The following is a 24,520-nucleotide window of genomic DNA, read 5'->3' as shown; positions in this document are numbered from 1 at the left end:
CACATGATACTAACTTGTGGTTTAGATGGTACTGTGGTTGCTGTTACCTACCAAGACCGAAGACATCGAACCAACCGAGAACTGGACATCGGATAGATTACCAACGTCGATTACGTGATGTCCTCACAACTGCAAATCATTCCAGGGAAATCTTCTGATGCCGATCCAGCCTACAAGGCAGCAGCGTTTCCGCCTCTAGCATATGATCTTTCAAACTCATGGTCGAGATGGAACCGTAGACAACATACCAAAACCAATACCATCGAGCCAGTCAAGACTTGCACAGTTCACAGACTGCAATGTATTCCCTTCCTCCCTTGAAAGAGATGCTGCAGTCAAGTGATGGTCTCAGATCAAGGTAACGGATTTGCATAATGTGTTCCTATAAGAGGAAACAACTATCTACTGCGGCCTTTAGGCCTTTGCAACAACCCTCATCACGCATACATGATTATCATTCCAAAGCAATGGTGCCTCTCGTGGATATCGTCCTCCTCTTTTCATAACTTTCGTACCAACCAAACCCAACGCCATGACTACACCACCCCACCACCTCGACTATCAGCCAACTACCGGAACAAACCTCCGGATTCAAAACTTCTTCCCGGGAAAGAATCAAAACGCCAAAATGCTCGCTAAAAGAGGGGGTCCAGCTGCTCCGCAGGCCCACCTGACCGAAGAAGAAACTGAACAGGTTTGCAGACTACACTGGGGATAAAACATGCAAATTGAAAAATCTGGCCTCAATGTAGGCTCCACGGTGTTTAGTTTGCCCCTTCTTTGAACTGCCTCACAGCTCCTTCAACAGATAGCTTGTGGTGCCTCCTCCTTTCGATCTTGTATGTGCGCCGAATGGTGTTTGCCGGAACTCCAAGTAAGTGTTTGCCGTATTTTTGTACGTCATTCCAACATGGATGAGACAGCCTTGTGCGAACTTCCATGAGCCATGCTTCTCCAGCAACATCTGGGGCGATTTGTCCGATGGCGTTTCGAGCGACGTATGCTCGATCTTCCATTTCCTGGAGGATGAAGGCCATGCTATCGATGGAGCAACTCTACTGCTGCGGTAAGCCCGGCTGGCCGTTGGCAGCAGCTGCTTGAGCCTCGGCGTGCACTTGGGCGATAATATCGGCCTGGTGAACAGCACCCTGAACCACTTGTTGCTCCTCCGGGCTGAGGTTCTTGGTAAGGTTCTCGTAAAGCGCGGGCTGCTCCTGTTGAAGACCTGAGTACAATCAGCATAAGCTCTAGCGTAGCTCGATGAACAGTACTTACGGAGCAATGCGTGCTTGAACATGCCGTATGGCTCCACCTTGTCAAGCGGGGTCTCGAGGAGACTTTCCTCTTCCAGCTCGTCATCGTCATCATCATCGAGCGAACTGAACTTTTGCGCCTGCTTTGGTCAGCTTGGAACTTGAACATTAAAAATGCTGAACTTACCTCCTCGTTAAGGAAGTCGAGGTAAGCGGCACTCTCGTCCTTAACATCCTCAGTTTCGTCAGCCTCGTTGTTCCAGTCGGCTTCTTGTTCCCACTCCTCGTCTTCCTCTTCTTCATATTCGGCGGAGTAGTCAAAGGTGTCTTCCTTCTTGGCTTCTTCGCGGTCTGTGCATTTGTTAGTCATTGCGGGTGGGATGGATCGGAATGCAAACTCACTTTTCAAAGCCGCGGGGAGAGTTTGGAACAATCGGGTAACACCCTGCAATAGACGTGGCCAGCCTTGCTGTACGCTGACAGGTACATTCTGGGCTGATAGGGTAAGGAGGGAGCAGATTGCGGAGATGCACAGCTTCTTGTCGTGAACTCGGGTGAAGTTATCGATGCTCGAGAACCAGAGACTGAAGAACTTGTTCGTCCAGCCGTTTGTCTCCAGCACGTGCAGTGCCAAGGCGGGGTTGTAGTAGATGGAGTTGATGACCACTTCCATGAGATGTATCCTCAAGGACTTAACTTTAGGTTCATCATTCATCAGGACGTGCATGGTGAGTCCAATGAACTCTGGGACGTAGTCGTCAACGTGGCCACGCATGTTGAGCATGATGATCTCAGCCAGCTTGCAGCCACAGATGCGATCAACGCCGCCAACCTTGTCATCCTTGAAGATCGTTCTGACCATGTCGACGATGGCATCGAGGTATTGCCGGTTCTGGATCAGAGTTGGGGTGCCGTAGTTGACGAAGTTCTCGAGCGCAGGAAGCATGTCTATATATGGTTAGCAAATTACCGCGATTAGCAGAGAAGAACGCGCATACCCTCGAGATATAGCTCGGCACCAGCCTTGAATGTCCTGTGGATCAGCTCAAACGCTTGCCACATGGTGCCAGAGATGCTCTTGGCGGCGAAGGTACAGCTGTCGATGATTTCGAAGACTTCGTTGTATAGATCTGTGATTGGATTAGTACATGAAATGAAGGGCTGAGTTTTGGGTTCCAGTACCATAAAGCTTGTTCTCGAGCGTGATGGTGATGACAGGCATAAGAATGGTCTCCAGATGCAGGAGGACGTCGGGAGTGCTCTCGAGCGTAAGGATAAGAGTTCCAATCGTCTGCAGTACACCAAGCGCCGTGATGCTCTTCTCGTCAAGGAAGTCACCGTACTCGCTGTCTTCGCCCTTCTCTTGGTTTCTTGATACCAACTCCCGCACAATACGCAGGTAGGTGTCGCGCAACTGTTCGCTGAGCGCTACAGCGAAGGGTGTAAGTTCCGGGGCGAAGACCTCGACGAAATCCTCCATGACGTTTGCGAGCGCATCGACATCGACTTCGTTGGCGAGCTTCAGGAGTTGTTGCATAACCTGAGGGATGTTTTGCTTCATGTTGGTGCGAATGACGTCGTGGCGGATGAGAGGCTGCAGTGATAGAGCAGCGGCGACACGGACTGGGAGCGTCGGGTCGGCCATGGATTCGAGAATGTTGCGGTAGATGATGATGAGGTTGTTCGGGTCTTTGAAATCGAGCTGTTCGAACTTCTCGAGCGTGTCGCATGCGCGTGCGCGGAGGAAACCGTGGGGACTGCGGAATTCGGGGAAAACATGGCGGACGAAGAAGTATTCGACTTGGTCTGCGATCGGACTCTTCTTTCCCAGTATGACGCCAGACAGTGTACCAATCATGCGCAGAGCACCCTCCTTCTCTCGCGGGTTCTTCTCGTTATCGGGGGCGGCCTCGTACTTGTTGACCACCTCGTTGACAAAGTTCAACACGGTAAACGTCTGCTTACGACGGCTCTTCGTGAGGGTAACTAGGAAGTTTGTCGCGGCGACATCGGGTGCGGTTACGTCCTCGTAGAAGTTCAGCTTGCGGTGCAAGTATTCTTGTGGCTCTTCCTCGAAGAGCTCAATGTCCTCGTCCGACTGACACAATACTGGGAAGATGAGATGCGCGATGAGGTTGTCGGTGTGTGGCTTAAGGAGAGTCCACATGGACTTGGGCTTGACGCACTCGTCGAGGAAGTTGAGTGTGTAGTACAAGCTGGCCTTTGACAGCCAGACTTGCTTTCCGACCCACTTCTCGACCTGTTGGAGGTAGACCTTGAGAATCTCGGGAGCGAAGTTGGTGATGAAGGTCTTGGCGACCTCGGTGTAGTCGATCTCGTTGTTCTTGCCCAGCGCGGACGGGTTGCCGTACCTGTTCCCTGTTAGCCGAGCTCGCGTGAAGCGCGCAGTATCGTGTCGCGTACCTGACGAACAGTCTGTTCAAGTTCGCGTACGACCACTTCTTCGCCTTCCACCAGTGGTTTATTTCCCGATCGTCGAGGTCTTCGGGGAGGGACGTCTCCGGGGGTTCTTTGCCGACGACGGTCAAGAAGAGTGTACACCAGCCAACCATGACTTGCTGTTCGCGGAGGGATGCGGGGAGGTCGAACTGCGATCTTGTTAGCTGCCGACGACATGTTGTGTTTGTGGGGTCGTACGTAGATGGCATGCTTGTACACCTTGAGCACCGTCCGTAATATCTCTCCAGCCTCTAGACTCGTCTCGCCAGCTAGCGAGTTGCCGATGTTGAGCAGCTGGGGGAATGTCATGGCGACGATCTTGTCGAAGTCCGCCCGGTTCTCGCCCGACTTGAATCTGTAGATCTTGCATATCGCCAGCAGGCACTGGACACCAGCGAAGACTGACTCGATGTTTCCCGCGTTCAGCAGTTGTACTGTGATGTCGAGGAAGTCGGGCCATTTGGCGGGGAAATCGTATGCGAGTATCTTTTGGAGGGTAGGAATGAGCTGTATGCGCACTTGTGGCGGGGAGGCGACGAGAACAGGGACGAGGCGACTGCGGAAGGCGGCCTTCTCCTCCTCTGGTATGGGGATAGCCTGGCTATACTCTTCGGCAGGCGACCAGCCCTTGGATACGCGGTTCTTGAGGTAGACGACGGCTGGGGTAGATGTTAGTGACCAGAGCCTATGGGGCAGCAGCAGGCGCATCCTTACTCGACAGGCGCACGGCGTTGTTCTGTTCCTGCTCGAGGACGTTCAGCAGGCCATCGACGAAGCCTGGCTTTTCTTCGGCCTATATGTCTATCAGTTTTCCGTCTGGCAGGCAGCATTCCGGCCTCCAATACGCACATGCTTGAGGTCGAGCTCGGCTGTCTGTCTGATGGCGGCGTTGGCGTCAAGCGTCGCCTGGATCCGGTCCCGCAGGCCGGCAACGTCCATGGTTGCGAATGTGCGGCAGCGTCTGCGGAGGGCTGGGAGATGGCCTAAGCAGGACGGCGGATGGGTGCGGTGAGAAAGGGCAGTGGGGGTTCGGGCGAGGTTCCTGCTGTCTTTGCACCCGCAAGCAGCGCGTTGGGGTAAGAATTGGCGGGAGGGACTGGGTCAGGATAAAGGCACGCGTGCTTTTTCCCTCGATTTTGCGCCTCGTCGGGCTTGTGCAGCTTGTGCGGGACGTGATGATGGAGGGGCAGTAGTTAATTTTGTGTGGATCAGAATCGCGGCTTTCCCTCCTAGCATCGTTAGCGCACGTGGCGGTCAATGCACTCTCCCTGTCTGAGACCACCACGATGCATGCTTTTACTCATCACCACACGCGACCGACGTCGTTCCTTCCAGCGACCAACTTGCATCGTGCGGATGCCGACTTCTCATAATGCGCACAGTGTTCACTGGCGAACAGCGGCGCCTTAGCTCGCAGACAAAGCCGTACCTGCAGCCTCATACTTACCATTCGATCTAGAGTACCCTGCATCATCGACGTAGCGTACACTGCAGGCGCCATTAAAATGGAGAGGACCCTGAAGCAATACACAAAGCAGTAAGTATCTCACAACAGGCTCCTACCCATTCGTCGTGTTCGTCCTCGCACAGGATCTAGACCTTCACGCCTGCGCCTAGAACCTATCGGCAAATACTGCCACTGCCGGACCAAGTGCATCCGCACCACTCCGCTGGCCTACCACACCCTTATATCTTTGCCACAATCACCCGAGACCTGCGCTCGCACATGCAGCAAGCATGCTCGCTGGGTGCGCAGCGCCACAGCTAAGGTACCAGCGACGTGTCAGCACTTCACATCTTGCTTTCCTGAAACTTCCGAACGAAAGCGCAGTCGACGAAACCATGACCACCACTTCCCTATGTTGGAAAACGCGAAACGTTTTTGAGTACCAATCACATGGAGACTTCTCGAAGGCTGCGGGCACCATTACGATCTCGACTCCAAATCCAGGAAGAAAACACCCCAAACCTCCATCGAATATATTTGGATCCTTTTGGGTTGGGGAAAAAAGAACATGAGTAAGTGAAGTATCCAAGAATCGGACGGTGGAATTATTTATATGCCAAGAGGGGAACCAACAGATCATGGGACTGCAGTTGAAGATTTTTGATACATATCATTCGAAGATACGGAACAACATGGCTATGACCAACATTGCCGAACAGATGCATGGATCTCTATCGCCCATATTTAGAACTCGCAACTCAAACACTCAACGAGACAGTCATATACATTAACTTTACGACTTCTTCATGCCATGTCGAACAAAGAATTCTTCTTCATCGCGGTAAGCTGGATAGTTTTTGGAACACACTGGAGTGCATGTAGTATAGTAAGAACTGCAGCGCAGAAGCAGATCTTTTATATTTGTCGTTTTTGAAGCAGCACCCAACATGATGCGCTAATGCACGCATACAGTTCCATCGAGCGGCCAGCAGCATTTTTGGGGCTGCCGATCGACTCGCGCATAGCGATACTCTCTCAATCTTTTGTTAAGAGAAGCTGGAAGACAGCGTCATCGTTGATCCTTATGGTGGATTTTGGAGGAAGGCGACAGACGCAATCATCGTTCCCTTTTTTGTGTCTTTGGTAGCTCTGTCGAGGATGTGGATGATGAAGAGAGAAAGAGCTGGCAGACATGGTATTTATACGCGTCCCGGTCGACGGCCACTAACGCGCCATCGCATGCGCCGGTGGAACCCATGGCGGGTTTTCTATATACCTTGGAACGCGCAGAGATGGACGAAGGATAAGCCATGCGCACACTTTCCCAGCAGCCATGTGGTACTGATGCCAAATTTTGAGAGAAACGAGTGCCTGATCGAGGGCATATGGATATTGTCTCGCGATTTTTTGAGGGGTGCTGAGACCGAGAAGACATCCGAGCAGTCCAAAAACATGTTTTAGAACATAGCAGAGGGATCGTTGTGGAACAAGAGCAGCCTTGGCCACGCCATCGTCAAGATCGGGTTGTGGTTTGGAGAAAGCAAAGACGCAGAAAAGAACATCAACTGGTACATGTACTTTTTTGGAGTCCCTTCGATGAGGATGTAGAATAAGAAAGAGAAGAAGAGAGCCGCGAGGGTGTTTATATATCCCACGAGCGCACGGTGGCTCCTCGACTCGGACAGTGGAGAGACGCAACGTCTCCTTCTCGAACATGCGGGGCTGCGGTGCCATTTTAGAACAGCCAACATGGACGGCGGTATCTTTTTTTTTGGTTGTTTCTAGTTATGTCGAAAGGCCGATGGCAACACAGAGTCATGTAGGTGAGGCGGTGATTTTTGAGAAGTACGCACTTCTTCGGTACACTCGCATGGATCCGTCGATTCCAGGTTCTTGGTCATCCCAACCCCATCTCATATTTTTGGAGATTTAGAATGCGCACAGCATCACATTTGAAGCGCGCGTCAAAATTTTGAAGCGGCCGACAGCCACATCAATTGGTGTGCGCACCATTTCGGCGAAGACGATAGCGGATGTGATGTCGAAAGCCAGGAACCGAGAAAAGCGAGGAGTTCATATACCCGTCGAGCGGGCGCTAAGAGACATGCAATATCGTCCATGTACTTTCGGGAGATTAGATGTAGAGCGGAAGCAGCCAGAAGCGCCGACATCACAGCTTCTTATAACCATCTTTGGTCGCAAGGACAGCCAGATGCCAACGCCATATATCACTCCCAGTGATGATTTTCTTCCTCTCCGCTCTCCAGCGAACATGTGTACGCTTCACGCGTCGTTCTGGTCGAGCCAGGCAGATCATAGACATAAGTTGCGTCTTCTTGTTTCGGGGAAAAGAGGAAGACAACATGACAGCTTCATTTCCCTTTTTTGGGTCGCAGGAGCTTTCCATACAAAGACGGCTTTAGCGTTTTGAGTTTTAAAAAGCGGAAATTGGTAGACTTTCTTCTCGAGAGATGAGGAAGACAGCATGTTGTTAGTGCTGCTGTTGTTTGGACCGCCGGACCTCGTCATGTCGTGGGGCGTACCAACTTTCGGTGTTCATAGAACTCGATGTTGGTCGCTTGTTTTCGAGGAAGAAGAGGAAGACAACATGCCGCTAGATATGGTAACGTTTGGACCGCCGATCTTCTCCATAGTATGTCTGGCTCTTAACTTCGCTTTTGCGACAATGAAAGTTGACCATTTTCTTTTCTGGACAAAGACGAAGGAAGCAACACATGAACTTGTTTACTGTTGTATTTTGGACCGCAAAATCTCTGCATGTCGTCCACGCTTCCAGTTCTCAGGTTTACAGAAGTAAAAGGTGAACATATTTCTTGCCCGGGGGAGAGGAGGAGAACAGCATTTTGCTAGCGCTGTTGTTGTTCGGATCGCAGAGCTCTCATTCAAGGATGACCATGTAATTCTCGATGAGAGTGCGTATTCGGGAAGAGAAGGCGGAAGACAACATGGTGCTAGCACTGTTGTTGTTTGGACCGAGGACGTCTCATGATCCATACATCTTCTGGTTTTTGGTAGAAGAGCGTGTCGGAGAAGAGAAGCGCCAGAGGACATGTTGCTAAGCTGTTGCTGTTCGAACAGCGGAACTCTCCATAAAGTCATGGAACTGGGCATTTTGGTATTTTGAGAAAAAGTTGTAACGAAGAAGTGAAGAACTCGGAGAGATCGAGAGATGTTTTATATGCTCGACGGAGAGAGCACAGTCATATGACGCCGAATGCTAGCTTTTTCGAGGAATCGCAGAACACATGAAGCTTGTGTCGTAGGTTTTTGAAAGCGAGAAGGCAGGACAGAAGACCATGGAGTTGATCAACACCGGTTTTGATGTTTTTGGGATCGCTCCGATTCCCCGTCTTCATGAAGAGAATGTAATGGAATTTTGGTAATGTGAAGGCGTGTTCGGCCGAGTCGCAGCCATCGGATGAGCCATGTAGAGTTTTGGAGAAAAGAACATGATACATATTGCTCAAGGGTTAATTTTGGGGAAAAGAGCGAAATCTCCATGTGCGTTTTCGTACGCGCTTTTTGAAAGAGCAGGATAAGAAGTATGATGAAGAAGTCTTAAAACTAAAACTCTGCGCGGTATTTAAACACCTCAGGTTCATCCCAAAAGCCGGCACACGTGATGCGCGCCGCAGACCCAAGGCTCAGCCATCAGCGCCAACACGGAAGTACCAGTCACATCAACCACACCAAGAATACGAACTAAGATATTGATGGTGAGAAATACCATTGCTTCTGAACTAGGAGTATAGATACTATCTGATCTGTAAAATAATGCGCGCCATGTAAATGCTACCCAATCAAAAAACGCCGTGCAAATGCTGCTAAACCCCAGGAAGATAAAACGCCGCTCAATGCAAGAAAGAAGCAGAGCTTATGCTGACCAGCAGCTGATATTTTCATGTCCCATCCCATCATCCCATCATACCTCATAACCCATAACCCATTACCGAACCCATCTCTTAACCAACACTCTTACCCCTCTTGCCCTTGCCACACTCCCTCTTACTGAGCGGCTCGTCAGGGAAAACCCATCCCCTAACCCTCTTTGCCTCCCTCTTCTCACCAAGCTGCGGCTTCGGGATCCAAGCATCCTTCTCAAGGTAGTTTTGCCTGGTGAGTGCGGCGGGGCCACCAACGTCCATGCGCCAGGTACCCATGCCCTCGAAGGGGTTCTCCTTGGCGAGCATGTGGAGGTACCAGAGAGCAAGAGCGGCGGTGAGTTGGATGTCGCCGGTCTCAGGGTGTGAACCGGATGTGGAGAGGCGGATAGGAGCGGAGGTCTCGAGGTAACCGTAGATGGGGACGCCGGCTTGCGCGTTGACGGTAGTGGGGTCGGGGGTGGAGAAGGAGGATGGGCCGCCGCAGCGGACGCAGAGGAGCTCGATCTCGGTCATGATGAAACCGTAGCGGCAGCCGTGCTCGCGCATCACGCGGTGGAGGTGAGCGAGACCTTGAAGGTAGAGTACTTGCTTGGGTGGTGACTCGCTGCGCATACCGGTGTTCCATTGGTCGTAGCACTTGACGAGACCGACAACGCGGCCTCGGCTGTCGCCGAAGAGAGTCTTCTCGTAGTCGGAGGGGTAGTTGGAGACAAACTCTGGTTGTGTGCGTTGGCCGGCGACGGGCTTGATGGAGCGCATGACCATGTGGGAGTTGCCCTGAGCGACCTTGAGAGCGGCATTGACCTTGTTGGCGTAGTAGTTGGTGCAGATGTCTTGGAGCGCCGACTCGTTCTCAGGCTGCAGGTTTTGGCGGCAGGGCTGGGGAAGGTAGTTGGCTGGGACAGGCACCTCAAGAAGAGGAAGCACCGAGGGAATGGACTTGATGGTGGTGATGTTGAAGTCCTCCCAGCTGCGGAGGTTGCGGATGTCCCACCAGAAGTGGTTGTTGATGCCGCGGGGTGCGCTAGTGACGCGACGAACAAGAGATGGGGAAGGATTGTCAGAGGAGAGATATTCAACCAAAGACGACGTAGCAGGGACCTGCTGGAAGCTGTCGAAGCTGACATCGGTGAAGGAGGGGTACTGCACAGCTGGCGCCGCCTCAAACTCTGGGATAGTGAAGTCTTGCGAGCAGGTGGAGGTGAAGCTGGGCATGTCCTGAACTGAAGAGTATGCAGAAGGAAGGGAAGTGACAAGGCTCAAGTTGGACTGAGGCGCGCTTGAAGCAGTGACGTAGCTGGGCATGTTGCGGTAGGTGGGGAAGCCATACCGGCTGATGACCTGCTCATCAACGCTTCCAGCAGAGGCGGAGCGATCATGGCGGGCTCGGCTAGCTGAAGTGGAGCGAGATTGCGATCCCATGTATGAGGATCGACGAGGAAGCTCAGGCTGCTGTGCGAATGTGATGGGAGAGTTGAGGGTAGAGAGGTTGAAGTCGTATGAGGAAGCAGTCGACACAGGAGAAGTCAACTGGCTGTGAACGTTGTGCATGTTGTGGTTGAAAGGACTGGATCCACGGCGCGCCGTCGAGGCTGGCCGTGAGTAGGGGCTGTAGGCATAGCCGATGCTGGAAGAAGTAGACGTCGTCCTGCGATGTCTGATGGGGCCACTGGTGGGCTCGGCAACCTGATCTTGCATACGGACCTTGGGGAGGAGGATAGGTCCATATTGGCGAACTGGTGACCGTGGGGGAGTAGGACCAGAGATGTGAGGTTCTGGTGATGAGGCCTGGGAGTAGTATGTGACGTCCGAGCCGACGCTGCCCGGGATGTAGTTGAAGGGAGCAGTCGGGGGTGTTGTTTGACGGCTGTACATGATGAAAGATTTGAAGCTACCAGACTACTTCCAATCAGCACCAATGAATCGAATGGAGAATAGAAGCAGTGACTTACGCTGTGGAGACCGAGAATAGTAACAGGAAGAGATTATCGAATAGCGATTAATAGAAGAGGCCAGCTCTAGGTGTCTAAGACAAAAGCGCAAAAGATGGAGAAAGAAAGGAAATGAGACACGATCGACTCGTCGGGCAGTGCTCTAAATGAAGTGCTTGAAGAAGCTGATGGACTGGCTGATTGCGGCGCAGACAGACTTCTTATCCTTACTGTTCCCCGCGTAGAGACACGAGAACCAACGCCCACTTCGCGCTAAAACATCTGAAACACGATCCATCGAAGGGCCAGCACCCGGGGACTTGGACCGGTAGACTACGTTCTGGCGGTCTGGCGGCAGTATCAGAGCATCCTTCTACAGCATTCGAGCCTCACAAGGCGTCTGAAACATAGCGTGGCTGCTGCTTGGCTTGGGCGAGTACGTGGCTAGCGAACGACTCTGGGTCTGCTATTCTTGCAGCGTTGCATACTCGATGTAGTATGGCGGCATACAATGCTGCGCTGTCAATGGCTGGCGCGATGAAGTGGTATACCGAAGCGGTAAGCGGGCCAGCGACGCGCCTGCACATGGGGCGGTTGGATAACCTGAAACCGGCAGCCTCGGCGCCGCATAGCAGAGTTCTAGTGTCGTAGTACACTGAGGGACTTTTCTCGATGGGCGCTGGGGCGGCAGTTTGACGTTGGCAGCGCGAAGGGACGAATCGACGGGCGTGGTGTTGTCCGCTTAGCGCCTGCCGTGTCGTCCGTGCTGGGTCCCGCGCTGCGTGGGGCAGCTGCAGCCCGTTAAGAGTCATCGATGGACGAGGGCGGCTTGATTGGACCACGGCGCTCCAGCGTTTCGTTTCTGCGGAGCGATATGCGTCTTCCCGCATGCCCGCCATGCACGAACGAGTGACTCACAATGGGCGGAGAGAGTCAATTCACGACTATAACACGCTTCCTAGACCGCCCACACGTCGACGCGTTCACCGCGTTGTTGTCAAGCAAGTTTCTTCCGGGTCTCGGGCCTCGCCCACCTGCTGCGCTGGCATCCGCCATGCCATGCGACTTCGACTCTGTGCACAGCCCCCAGCGGCGTCTTGAGCATGACCTACGAAGCAGCGCAAACTGACGTTCGGACGCTCCCGAAGACAGCGCGAGTGTCGTTCTCGTCCAATGTACCACAGACCGTGCAATCTGACTGGCCCCAACCCGTCTGCCAATCCAAGCGCCCATACTATCAAACGTTGCACCCGGAAACGCTCTCGTGGAGAAAATTTCCAGCCCTACCCATCGTCTCTTGAGCCTCATGGTCTATTAAGCGCCCATATCCACCCCTAAGCGGAAGTATTAGCCTTAAGCATGATTACCAAATATAGCCCAGACGAGCCGAAACCGGCTGGGAAATGGCCGTTAATTGCCTGAAAGCGGAGCTTAGCTGTCAAACGTGCCTGGGGCTAGTATTGCTTCATCGAGCGCTGACAGCGGATTGGCGCGAGGTTTGGCAGCCCTCATTTCAGTTTCATGAGCTTCGCAAGAGCCTCATCCGATGTCATGATGGTCATGCCTTGTTCTAGGCGCCTACGTACATTTGCCGTCATCTTCGGCGACCGAAAAGAAACTACCCGTCGTATTCTCCTTGCTCGCCTGAATTGTCATCATGCCAGGTAGTTACCGCTCGTGTAATTGCGACTCCACCGACTCGGTCCACCACTTCTTCCAGTCGACCACCTGGCGCTTCGTTCGAGCGTCTTCGGCCGCGAAGACCATGGCATGGCTCCGGAATGCTTCCTCAAGGTCGCATCCGAGGTACTTCCGCTGAGCGTCTGACGCGGGCATGGCGCCAGACTCTACAGCATTAACCGCCATGAGGAATTGTCGCGCAAGCCCCTCATCTCCGCCCCCGTGACCACCGCCTGCGAGATGAGGGCTGTGAGTTTTGGTCTGCCCAGTTGAGAAGTTGTGTACTTTGATGTTGGTGCTGTCGTACTCAATCTCACCCTTCGTGCCGTAGATGCGACCCCGCCGTTCGCACTGCTTCTCTGTGAATGCGACCATGTGGAACTGCGCAGTCTTTGCGCCTCGGCCATGCAGGATAGGAGTGTCATGATCGTCGTTTGCGACTGGATCATCATCCCAAGTTATAGTCACCATCTGGTCATCACAGACGTCATTGTCCGACTCCCAAACGCATCGCCCAAACCATGGACGTCGTTCAACTTCACCAATCGGTGTTTCACTACTGTAGTCTTCCGCCAGGTCTCTGAGAAGCTGCTTTCCAGCTGCATCTTTGCCGTAGGTCTTGTAGATGTCTTCGATTTCCGGGTTCACAATCTTGACTGGCCAATCTGCGTTGCCGTTGTTCAGGTGTCTCTCGAGATAGATCTTCTTCGCACTGTAGTCACACTGTGGCTCGTATGCGCAGGACAGGCAGTTCGTGGCTGAGCCTGCTGCTTTCGGCTTGCGCTCTTTACGGAAGAATGTGCGAGACCCCGCAGATGTGATATATGAGGGAAGATGAGGTGTCGCATTCTCGGCATTCGGGCCAGGTGAGCAGAGCATCCACATGAGGAAATCGATGTCGTGACAGGATTTTGTGAGTAGTGATGGCGCAGTCTTGGATTCTTTCCTCCAATTTCCTCTGTCATCGTCAGTATCCGTATATCATTGAAGTTCAAATGAATTGCATACCTCACGTAGCTGTGTGAGAAATGCCACCAACCAACAGGCTCAACATGCTCAATACTCAACACATCACCAATAACATCCTTCTCCAGTACCAGATGTCTCAGCAACATGTTGTGCGGCGAGTACCGCAACACATGGCAAATACCAAAGATCGTCTCTTTTGCCTCGCCTGTACTAACCGGTGCTTTGAGCGCCCTGTACATCCTCATGCAGCTCTCCAATCTCGTACTCATCGGTTTCTCACACGAAATGTGCACGCCCATATCTGCGATACCGCAGACAACTTCCTCATGCATCTCGTCAAGTACACATACGAACATTGCATTGATGCCCTTCTCAACCTCACGACCAGCGCTTTCTCGCTCTCTTCTCTTCATCTCGTACTCTTTCCACTCTTTCCAACCGCGGAATGCTTGGTGACTCTTAGCCTCACTTCCGTCACCCCAGACGAACTTTCGACCGAAATCGGCGCGCTTGTAGTCATTGGGCTCACATACTGCTGCGACGATAGAGTTTGTTGAAGATTGTGCGGCTTCCGCGTATGCGGTCCCGCGACTTCCTGCGCCGATGATGAGAACGCGGGGTGGGCTGGTGAAAGTTTGCTTTCCTACGGCCTGAAGGAAGGCGCTCTCGTCTACTTCGAGGCTTGGCATGTTGCTTATGTCGGTTGAAGCTTGGATTGTGATGAGGAAGGAACGGTTTAGAGTAATACCAGCGACTAACACAATACAGAAGCCGATCGTTATAACTGTTGTTGCTCGAAATCTTGATGCAAATTGGGGAGCCTGATGAAAGACAGCTTGGTGCTAGAATAGATTCAACAGTTCTCGTACTTTTGTGCCTGCTAGGCTTGGTCTACCCGTGGTGAATGGGCGATCCGAAAGGCCCAAGGATGAGCAGATGTGTGTTGCGATTCCCTTTCCAGGTGACCGGTCACCACAGATGAGGGGTGTGTGGTGTCAAACTACGAGCGCAGCATCGATGCCGTTGCATTGCAGGCTGGGCATTCTGACCATTGGTGGTTATCGTTGGGGAAGGAGCGCCACGTGGGGTCTGACCAATGATATCATCGCTGATAAAGCCATGAGCCAGAGGAAGCATTCACGACACATGGCCAACGTGAGTGGTTTAGGGAAGTGCGCATAGATATGAGTGTAGGGAAACGATGATTAAGGTTACAGCTTGCGTCAATTACATTATGTAACACGTTCTTCATTCGTGTCTCGCTTTCATAGCGAGTGATATCTAATGCAGGCTTTTCTGCTGCATCACCACTACTGGTATCAGTCCAGATTGCAGTGCCGCATGCCTGTCGTTCCTTTATACATTAGCCAACCAGACCTGGCTCAGACTTTGTTCAGCTCGTAAAACAGCAAATACACATCCTTTTGCATGTTCAAGACCTCGGATGTCTTACTCTCCTTGATCTTGTCGTCGCTTATACGCCACCACCTATTACTGGTCTTCTTTGACTTGCGCCTGAGAGGATTTGACTCTTTTATCGAGGAGGCCTTCTCCGATGCTCGCTCCTTCAGTGATCGTACACTCCTCGTACGTGACAAGGAATCGCTGCCGGTGCCTGTTTCGGTGGAAGAGGATGCCATTTGTAGTGGATCAGACTCGGACATGCGTGGTGCAGAAGTCGGTGCTGGCCCTCTTGAGGACGCAGGCATGGTCTCTTGTGAGGACAGCGATCGTGTTGAGGGAGAGTTTAGTGTGGGTGTGGATGGGACTGGTGACCCGCGGTCGATGGTGTTGGGAAGATTAAGTGCTGATATGCGCGGGCTTTGTACGGCTGAAGGCGCTACCGATGGCGCTGCTGACGGGTATGGGCTGGCCTGCCGGCTGTATGCGCCTTCGGTACCGAGTGTTGCATTCGTGGAGAACGGAAGAGGCTGGACTTGACGACGGAAGGATTCGTAGTGGCCACTATTATGGCTGCCCTTGTGTGTGACCATTCCAAGAAGACGGTAGTTCTTTCGGTGTAGTATTCCGCCCAACGGTAAAGCTTCGGGGAAGGCAACCTTGGCGAGATTCTTCGTCGAGGCAGCACCGATGGCGAACGTTGATCGCGACAGATGTATCGCAAGAACCTTGGGGAATTGCGAAATATACATGTGGCGCGCTATGCGACGCTTGGGTGCCTGGCTTGAGTCCGGAAGCTCAACGCCCTCAGGCGGGTTCTCAGGATCATCCTCCAATGCCTGTCGGATCTTCGCGATGTCTGACTGCAGCAGAGCCTGTGCATCCGAATCGGTTGCTCGCGATAGCTGGTGGTCTTTGCTCCTTAGCGCATGTTCCAGCCGACAGCGCTCGCACTTGAAGTCGTCTATGTATTCAACCTTGAGCATTCCGTCGAGACAGGCATTGAGAGAGGTGGAGGAGGCTTGCGGTACGTTGAGTGTCAGGGTGACAAAGGTCGATACGGAAGGCTTCGGCTTGAAGTGGCATGTCTGGCACTCAATCTGCGATTCGATCTTGCCTTCGAACGGGAAGCCCTCCTCATCCGCGGGTGCTTCATCGTCTTCCGGCTCTTCCTCTACACCATGGCTACTAGAACCCTCAGGGGGTGCTGCGCCGAACTGACGTTCAATATCCCTCCTTTCCGATGCGCCGTCTTCGGTTGTGATGGTCGCGCCCGCCCGTGTAGCCTGCCGCCTGGCCTTTCCGCCGGCATGGTACTCGTCGCATAGGCGCTCGGTGACGATCTGGAGGAATTCCTGCGCGTCCTGCTGTTGCCGGCTAATGCGGGTGCCGAATGCGTGCTCGAGCGATCGGATGAAGGGTTGGGGAGATATTGTTTTCTTGTATATGGGGCGCTCGTTCAGCCGGTCGAGAATCTCTTTGAGTCCATGTGTGAGGATGCCGCGCTGTAGACCCTCTAGCTTTGCGGGCCTCGCGGTCCCTGTCTCGGCGTTGAGTCTTTCAGGGTCCACATCATAAACTTCGGGACCGTCGAGCATGCGCCGATGCGTCTCTCTTATGAGATATATGCGCAAGTCTGGCAAGCCGGCGAGCGCCTGCAGCACCGAATTAATGAAGCAGTCATTCGCGGCATTGCTGAGGCCGACTACGCCCTTCTTCTTGCCGCTGGCTGCATTCGCATCGTCGTCGAGGAAATACGTCGGGCCAAAGACATAGACGAGGGTAATGGCGGCGAGGGAGGCTCCTGCGGCGTAGGTTGCAATTGTGAGGGGCTTCTCAGGCATCTTGCGGCGCTTGTCACTTCCGCTACCGCGGGATTGGATGGAGAAACTGGGGTCGTGTAGGGTGTCGCGAACGCTGTGCTCGGTCGTGCTAAGGTTGTACGGCGAAGATGCTATGGGAATGGCGTAGGGTGTGTCCGACTGCTGCAGAAGCCATGGTCTGACTGTTGGCCAGCTTGGGATATTGCGCTGGCCGTCATCTGTCGTTTGCTTGTGAGGCGGGCGCAAAGTATGCCGAGCCTACGGCAAGTAGCACCGGCCACTCGCACCTTCCGCCCTCCGCCGCAAGGATCTCCACATCTGGTGGACGTCGTGCATTTTTCTTGAGATTAATCCAATCTCACCACGACACGCGCAATGGCTTCGCTGAGGACGTCAACGCTGCTCCCGCAGTGCACGTCATGCATCAGGAGGGTGACGCGGCAGAACCTGGACGTCTGGGGGTCCCAGCAGACTCGCAGCATCTCCAAGAAGGCGAAGGAGGCAGAGCGCAACATCATCGTGAAGCTGCTGAAGGATGTGCCAAGATTTGGTCGCGCAGGTACGATGCAGCTACTGCAGGAGTTTGACATGTGCGCTCTGGCAAGCCAGTGAAGCTGTCAAACTGACCGCAAACATCACCAGTCAATATGGCTAATACGATCAAGGCTCATATGCCCCCCTCAACCCGTCTCTCATGCGCAACCGATGGTTTCCCGCACGCGTCGCCGACTATGTACCCGCTATCCAGATGAAGCAGCTCAAAGCGCAGGATGTGGACATGGCCCGTGACTTCACATATGGCGTACGACTGAATCTAGAGGAGGTCGAGGAAGAGGAGGACGATTTCGCGAAGCAGCCAAAACACTACGTGCGGCCGATTGAGATCAACGTACTCAGCGTAGGTTTATATCGAACCGCCATTTCTACGCATACTAACAAGGACAGCCTGCACGATCCATGGAACTCCTCGACGCCTTCGTACCGCCCACGATCGACTTCTACCGCCAACGGATCGAGCAAGAGAGCCAGTCCAGAGACCGCATGGGTGCGTCTGGTGCGGCAGACATTCTGACCGCAGCCGCAATGGGCAAGAAGGCAAATGTAGACGCCATCTACGGATCCGTCTCGACTGCAGATCTGGTAGCAACCATAAGGGGAGCGCTCGCCCACAACGACGAGGCGGCTCGCGTAATACTGAACGAGGCGGACGTCAAGTTCCTCTCAGGGCATGAGGAGGGCGACACATCGCGTGTGAAGCAGCTGGGCACATTCAAGGTGGAGATACGGTTACCCGGCGTAGAGGAGCCTATGGTGAGGAACATCCGAGTCAGAGCGAAGACATCGGAATCATGAGGCTGCAGCAGCCGGCTGTTACGAGCCCCAGACCCCAACCTCGGACATCTGGAGGCCCAGGCCACACCTTCCGAGGATCCCTCCGCCTCGCTGTAAAGATATACCTGTGCCATCCATGTCACGTAGAATTCCGCATATCGGAAAAATCAGACAACGCCTCAATCACGATCACGATATCGCGCATGTGTACAATCCAGCATCATCAGAGTGACTTCATTGGTGGGACCTGGCGCATGCCTGGACGGAGCTGAGTAACATGGAAGAAGTGGCTGGCTCGGTAATTCGAGGCGTAAAGCGACAGCGTTTTGCGGCGAGACTCGGGCAACATGTCACCTGTGGACTGCGATGATGCTTCACCGAGCTAATGTGAAAAAGACAGCCCACTTTACTTCCGCGCTGCCGAGCGAAAGCGGCCCCGCCATGACTTCAGAGCGCGGCCGTGAAGCATCATCGTGTATCAGACCAGGCCCATGTCACTGCGCACTGCCATCACCCACGGTTGGGAGTGCGGTGATTCAGCGCAGCGCCATCACGGTGTGAAAAGAATTTGACAAACCAAAGGTCATGGTATCAGATATAGCGTATCGGGACTTTTGTGGGGTGATGTTTGCTTTTACTCGAGCGCGGGTAGGTCGACTTTGGGTGAGGGAAGCTGGCGCGACGCTGCGCGCTGCGTCACTGCTGCGGTCATTACAGTAGCGGGGTGGTTTTTGTGGTCCGGTAACCCCACTACCATGTTTGAACTTTAACTAGATAGCTCTCAACACTGCGCAAACTTCTCTCTCCATACCACACCTTTCTACAATTTCAGACACTGAATTGTATTCTCCATTATACACTCAAACACATACCCAATACATACCCGATACAACAATCAACATGGCTTCCAAGGTTCTCAACGGCAAGTAAGTTACATCGACCCCGCTCGCATGATCGCGAGCTGAGGCTAACATTCCCCCCTCTAGGACCGGTGTCATCTATGGTGAGGATGTCTACAACCTCTTCAAGCACGCCCAGGCCGAGGGCTACGCTATCCCCGCCATCAACGTCACCTCCTCCTCGACCGTTGTCGCTTCTCTCGAGGCCGCCCGCGACTCGAAGTCCCCCATCATCCTCCAGATGAGCCAGGGTGGTGCCGCATACTTCGCCGGAAAGGGCGTCGACAACAAGGACCAGAGCGCTTCCATCCAGGGAGCCATCGCTGGTGCCCACTACATCCGCGCCATTGCGCCCGCATACGGCATCCCCGTCGTTCTTCACACCGACCACTGCGCCAAGAAGCTTCTGCCATGGTTGGACGGCATGCTCGATGAGGATGAGAAGTTCTTCAAGGCCAACGGTAAGTTCTGACTGTACCACTCCACTGAGACAACTACTAACTTGGTATCTCTGTAGGCGTCCCCCTCTTCAGCTCCCACATGATCGATCTCTCGGAAGAGAGCAAGGAGGAGAACATCGCGACCACCAAGAAGTACTTGGAGCGTGCTGCTCCCATGAAGCAATTCCTCGAGATGGAAATCGGCATCACTGGTGGTGAGGAGGACGGTGTCAACAACGAGGACGTTGACAACAACAGCCTGTACACCCAGTATGACACGTCCCTCTACACATGCTACTACAGGACCGTATTAACTCTTTTCTAGGCCAGAGGACATCTACGACATCTACAAAACGTAAGTTTTGACTGCAAAGTCCGTGTGAGACATACTGACTTCGTACGCAGCCTGTCGGAAGTCTCCAAGTACTTCTCGATCGCCGCCGGCTTCGGAAACGTTCACGGTGTTTACAAGCCCGGAAACGTCAAGCTCCGCCCTGAGCTCCTCCAGAAGCACCAGCAGTTCGTCAAGGAGAAGACCAACGCCAAGGACGACAAGCCCGTCTTCCTCGTTTTCCACGGTGGCAGTGGCAGCTCCGTCGATGACTTCCGCCAGGCTATCTCATACGGTGTCGTCAAGGTCAACCTCGACACCGATATGCAATGGGCTTACCTCTCCGGTGTCCGCGACTACGTCCTCAACAAGAAGGACTACCTTATGACCCAAGTGGGCAACCCAGATGGCGAGGACAAGCCCAACAAAGTAAGCAGCCACCCCCTTTACCCTGAGATCTACAGCCAGATGCTAACATACTCTAGAAATGTAAGTTCTGACTATACGACGTGCACGTGAGACATATACTGACTTCGTACCTTACCTTGGGCAGATTACGACCCCCGCGGTAAACCTCTCCATACGCCATTCATACGAGCCTCATGCTAACTAGATACCAGTCTGGGTGCGTAGCGCAGAAACTAGCATGTCCAAACGACTAGCAACTGCCCTAGAGGACTTTTACACCGCCGGCAAGGCCTAAGAGGCTTCCCAACAGACGACGCGGCGATGATTCCGGTCCCGGGGAAAAGGCGTTGGTGGATGTGCATGTGGAGACGGCAGTGACATGGACGCGGTCTAGAGGTGGTACGATCATGGAGTTGAGGACAGAAAAGTCGCATGCCTGGACATAGAAGTTTATGAATGTTACGAAAGCCTCCTGGAGAGAATAAGATTTCAATATCCCCATACCTGGCCTCTTTGGTGTAATTTTCTCCCCTTTCATGTTCCGCCTCGAGATGGTCTATTAGCGAAGAGCGCAAGTACACAGTGGACATGTTCAATATGGCATGCTGAAGTACACAATGACGAGAGTTGAGAGTGGCTGAAGTGGGAAGCCCGAAATCCTTGCTCGGGTTGCTGAGCCTGATACCGCAAGGTGGCTCAACATGGCTCCGATCGAGTCCCTCAGCATGGATGGGCGAATTCAGCTCGTCATACCATGTACTTCAAGTCCTCGAATACACAGCATTTTACCGCTTGGGCGTATGGGTGTGGTTGGCAGGGTGGCATGACCGACTTGATCATGGCATCGGAGACCGATATGTTACCTCTAAACATCATCGTTCAACTTCACGTGCAAATATTCTCACGTCCGTATTCGTTTCAATGCATTCATCTATGACATGCCCTCACGTCAACCTAGGGAAAAACTGAATAGGTCTGCAGCCTACATAGACATAGAAACCTGCAAAGTGGGTGCCCTAATGTCGATGTAGGCTCCAGACCTGTTCAGCTTTTTTTTCCTTGTATGAGGTGCCCTCGTAGCCATGCAGCCTACCGCAACGTGCTGGATGTCATGCTCGACGCGTGGGAACCCCAATGCGGCTTAGTTCAGCCCTACCGGCAGCGCGTCCTTGAAATCCCGAGCATGACATCACATCGTCGAGCCTATGTCGCAATGCGCTTTCCCAAACTACGCGCAAACGATGCACATCATGGCAAACCCAGAAGCAGGTTGCGTGGCAGCTACTGCCCGCGTCGAGTACTTATGCCGGCACCCCTCCTGGCTTCTCGTTCACGAATACTCTCAACACACACCTTGATACACCAACCTATACGCGTCTCTCCACAACTACACAAGCTTCTCAACTGCTATCCATAATACACCTAATACCCACATATCCAACATGACTCTCGGCGACTCTATCCGCAAGGGTGTGGGCATGGTTCACGTAAGTTAGCTCTATCACCGCGATGCATGCGCCTAGCTCAACATCGTCGCTTTACTCCAATCTCTCGAGTTACGTCGACATTGAACTCATGCTAATAAAATCTAGGGAACCGGCGAGGCCATCCGAGGCAATGCCATGTCCATGGTCGACGAAGCGAGCGGCGACAAGGCGAGCGCAACCAAGAACCAGGAGATTGCCAAGAAGGGAGTCGACGAGTGGGATCGAGGCTACCGAGGCCACCCTGCCGACGCCGGTGTCACTCCTGCTGACGCCGATGCCCACCGCGAACGCATGAACACGACCGGTACCACGGCCACAAACTACGGCTCGCACAACTCCAACATTGGCAACAAGGTCGACCCCAGGTACGACTCTGACCTCGACCACAGAGGTACCGCAACCGACTCTACAAACGCTGGACCGCATTCCACAAACGTTGGCAACAAGATGGACCCGCGCTTCGATTCAGACGTAGACCACCGCGCTGATCCTACATCCAAAGTTGGCGGTACGGGCTACGAGACACGTAGATAGACGATACACTGAGCACTTCAACATCAATATACCCTTTTCCTCGTACCTACCGATCCTGTTCGACTTGTTCTCGCTGACGTCGCAGCTCATGTTCGCTCATTACTTCATACAGCGCAGAAGGACGGCACAGGTAAGATTGAGTGTCCCGAATAACGACATATACTACATGAACTCTTTTTCTCGGCATTTTTCCCAAAACAACGCTGATTCTGTATAGCCGAGAGAGACTTTGCCGGATGGCAGCCATCGCAAGGCTTCGACGACGCATGGCACCCACCACACGAATCCCAGCATGACCCGAACCCTCCGCATGAACACCGCGGTTCCATCGGCGGCTCGTCTGGACTAGAGGCTGCGAACAAGCTTGATCCTGTATTCACGGTCGGATCGGATGAAGAGTCGATGAAGTACACAGATCACCCCAACATCCACCGTCTCCGCGGCTCGATAAGCGGCGCTTCAGGTCTCGAGGCTGCTCAGAAACTTGATCCACCTGAGCAGGCGACACCGTATATGCCAGACGAAGTATCTGCTCGCGGCCCTGGTTACAGTCAACCCGACCCATCCTACCACCAACCGAAACCCACACACCAAAGCAGCGTCTTGAACATGCTTGATGAGGACGTCGAACCAGAACAATACCCTCCTCCGAACCGCGCTACTACAGAGCCTGCACCGCAGTACGATGACGGCTCTGAGAACTCAGCAGAGTCGGGAAGGTACTCGCCCGACTCGGACGACGAACTCCATCGCATATCTCGTCGCCGAAGCCGTAAGTTCACCCTCCGCAGGCTGTCGCACATTTTTGTTGAAGGGGGCTCGCCACATGTCTTTCGCAAAGGTGCTCAGCGCGCAGCAGCCTCGGCGTGCGCTTATGCTAATAGACTGTGATCTTCAGACGCAAGAGTGGATCCACCCAGTTCTTCAAGAGGCGAGCCGAGATCGACAACGAACCCTCACAAGAGTGATCTTATGAATAGGTTGGACCCCAGGATTGATCGTGCTGCGGTGAAGAGGTCGAAGAAGAGTGATTGTATTTGAGAGAGCGTGGCTGCTGAGTGCTAGTGGTGCTGCGACGGATGCAGGATGTCGAGCTAAGTCATGATGCCGTAGAGACAGGAATGGCATAGTGCATTTCTACTTTACTACCCTTTTCTTAGTGTCGACTGAAGAAGCTGAATATATGGCCACCACAACCACTGACGTACCCGAACAATTACGAAGAATGACCATGATGATGATCAGCATCATCGAATCGACACTGGTTACCCACGATACTACATATCGGTAAGACTGACACATGTTTTTTTTTTTCTAAGATTTTCCTGCTGTACTCGGTACACCCCGCAGCTATACATCACACCGCGGGGTTCTTCCAGCTCGACCAAATACACATGTATCCTTCAACGCTGCTCAACCGAACAACATGGAACAGGAACGTTCTGGCTTTTGTCCTGCTTTTCGTAGTATGTGCTAAGCTCGTGTATTGAGGCACAGCCATGACAAGTATTCTAAGGCATTTTGCTACTCTTCGGGACTTGCTCACACAACAGTCATGTTGGATCTATCAGGCATGTTTTATACGAGGGAGAAAAAGATCCAGGAACACATAACTTGGCACAGTTCGGTTTTTGGTGGCACACATGGCTCCTGTTCTTCTAGTTTTCGATTGAAGTGGAGTTTTGTATTGACTTGTTTTGTCGAGCAAGTGCGGTGATGGAGGAAGAGGAAGCAGAAGCATGTGAAGCTAGGACTGTTGTTTGAACGAGGGATACTTTCATGCAACGTGTAATAATATCTTTTGGATGTTCTCAATCATAGAGCATGAACATTGACTCTTAGTGTTCAGACTCTGGCGGAGACGAGAGAACAGATCATGATACTCTGGATGGGGGATTTTGAGTCGAAGTTGAGCAACATGGTTCTCCCGGGTGTGTATTTTCGGTTCTGGATTGCATGGCTATCCAGTGAGAGATCTTCCATTCTGCAACTGCTTTTGGGGGAAACAGCGGGAAGACAGGCATTGGTTGGACATGTCAATATTTGTGGTTGCGCAGTCCAGAGACAGCAGGAACATCTCCAGATATCTGAGGTATTTTGGTTCAAAAGCACCACATGATACCTCGAGTGCTGCGTTTTGGTAAAACACGGACGAAGTGTATGTCGATGAAGGAAAGAGGGAGGAAGTCGAAGTGGTAGATTTATACACGGGAGACGCGA

General features: G+C 53.0%; 7 protein-coding genes across 7 annotated transcripts; 3 read left to right on the top strand and 4 right to left on the bottom strand.

The window, feature by feature from the left end:
- Nucleotides 1-1,055: 1,055 nt before the first annotated feature.
- J4E88_001763 (uncharacterized protein) lies at nucleotides 1,056-4,652 on the bottom strand (the record flags this gene model as incomplete). Its single annotated transcript, XM_049395432.1, has 10 exons — nucleotides 1,056-1,225; nucleotides 1,276-1,393; nucleotides 1,441-1,604; nucleotides 1,656-2,201; nucleotides 2,252-2,383; nucleotides 2,436-3,625; nucleotides 3,678-3,862; nucleotides 3,912-4,372; nucleotides 4,428-4,506; nucleotides 4,563-4,652. 10 exons carry the CDS (start codon nucleotides 4,650-4,652, stop codon nucleotides 1,056-1,058), a joined length of 3,135 nt encoding a protein of 1,044 aa, XP_049259296.1.
- A 4,491-nt stretch (nucleotides 4,653-9,143) lies between these two features.
- J4E88_001762 (uncharacterized protein) lies at nucleotides 9,144-10,940 on the bottom strand (the record flags this gene model as incomplete). Its single annotated transcript, XM_049395431.1, has 1 exon — nucleotides 9,144-10,940. The coding sequence occupies one exon, from the start codon at nucleotides 10,938-10,940 to the stop codon at nucleotides 9,144-9,146; it is 1,797 nt and encodes a 598-aa protein (XP_049259295.1).
- Nucleotides 10,941-12,664: 1,724 nt separating this feature from the next.
- Nucleotides 12,665-14,334, bottom strand: J4E88_001761 (uncharacterized protein; the record flags this gene model as incomplete). Its single annotated transcript, XM_049395430.1, has 2 exons — nucleotides 12,665-13,634; nucleotides 13,685-14,334. The coding sequence occupies 2 exons, from the start codon at nucleotides 14,332-14,334 to the stop codon at nucleotides 12,665-12,667; spliced, it is 1,620 nt and encodes a 539-aa protein (XP_049259294.1).
- A 693-nt stretch (nucleotides 14,335-15,027) lies between these two features.
- J4E88_001760 (uncharacterized protein) lies at nucleotides 15,028-16,890 on the bottom strand (the record flags this gene model as incomplete). Its single annotated transcript, XM_049395429.1, has 1 exon — nucleotides 15,028-16,890. The coding sequence occupies one exon, from the start codon at nucleotides 16,888-16,890 to the stop codon at nucleotides 15,028-15,030; it is 1,863 nt and encodes a 620-aa protein (XP_049259293.1).
- Nucleotides 16,891-17,244: 354 nt separating this feature from the next.
- Nucleotides 17,245-18,222, top strand: J4E88_001759 (uncharacterized protein; the record flags this gene model as incomplete). Its single annotated transcript, XM_049395428.1, has 3 exons — nucleotides 17,245-17,428; nucleotides 17,535-17,767; nucleotides 17,815-18,222. The coding sequence occupies 3 exons, from the start codon at nucleotides 17,245-17,247 to the stop codon at nucleotides 18,220-18,222; spliced, it is 825 nt and encodes a 274-aa protein (XP_049259292.1).
- Nucleotides 18,223-19,101: 879 nt separating this feature from the next.
- Nucleotides 19,102-20,574, top strand: J4E88_001758 (uncharacterized protein; the record flags this gene model as incomplete). Its single annotated transcript, XM_049395427.1, has 6 exons — nucleotides 19,102-19,127; nucleotides 19,188-19,561; nucleotides 19,618-19,810; nucleotides 19,866-19,895; nucleotides 19,946-20,360; nucleotides 20,485-20,574. The coding sequence occupies 6 exons, from the start codon at nucleotides 19,102-19,104 to the stop codon at nucleotides 20,572-20,574; spliced, it is 1,128 nt and encodes a 375-aa protein (XP_049259291.1).
- A 1,147-nt stretch (nucleotides 20,575-21,721) lies between these two features.
- J4E88_001757 (uncharacterized protein) lies at nucleotides 21,722-23,268 on the top strand (the record flags this gene model as incomplete). The annotated part of the gene is made up of 5 exons (XM_049395426.1): nucleotides 21,722-21,766; nucleotides 21,872-22,292; nucleotides 22,413-22,430; nucleotides 22,518-23,019; nucleotides 23,199-23,268. The coding sequence occupies 5 exons, from the start codon at nucleotides 21,722-21,724 to the stop codon at nucleotides 23,266-23,268; spliced, it is 1,056 nt and encodes a 351-aa protein (XP_049259290.1).
- Nucleotides 23,269-24,520: the final 1,252 nt, after the last annotated feature.

The sequence above is a fragment of the Alternaria novae-zelandiae genome, assembly GCF_023758075.1.
Source record: "Alternaria novae-zelandiae strain BMP 2774 chromosome Unknown scaffold_2, whole genome shotgun sequence".
In the NCBI taxonomy this organism is placed as follows: domain Eukaryota; kingdom Fungi; phylum Ascomycota; class Dothideomycetes; order Pleosporales; family Pleosporaceae; genus Alternaria; species Alternaria novae-zelandiae.
The sequence above is the reverse complement of the archived record's forward strand: the minus strand, read 5'-3'. Positions and strand labels throughout refer to the sequence as shown.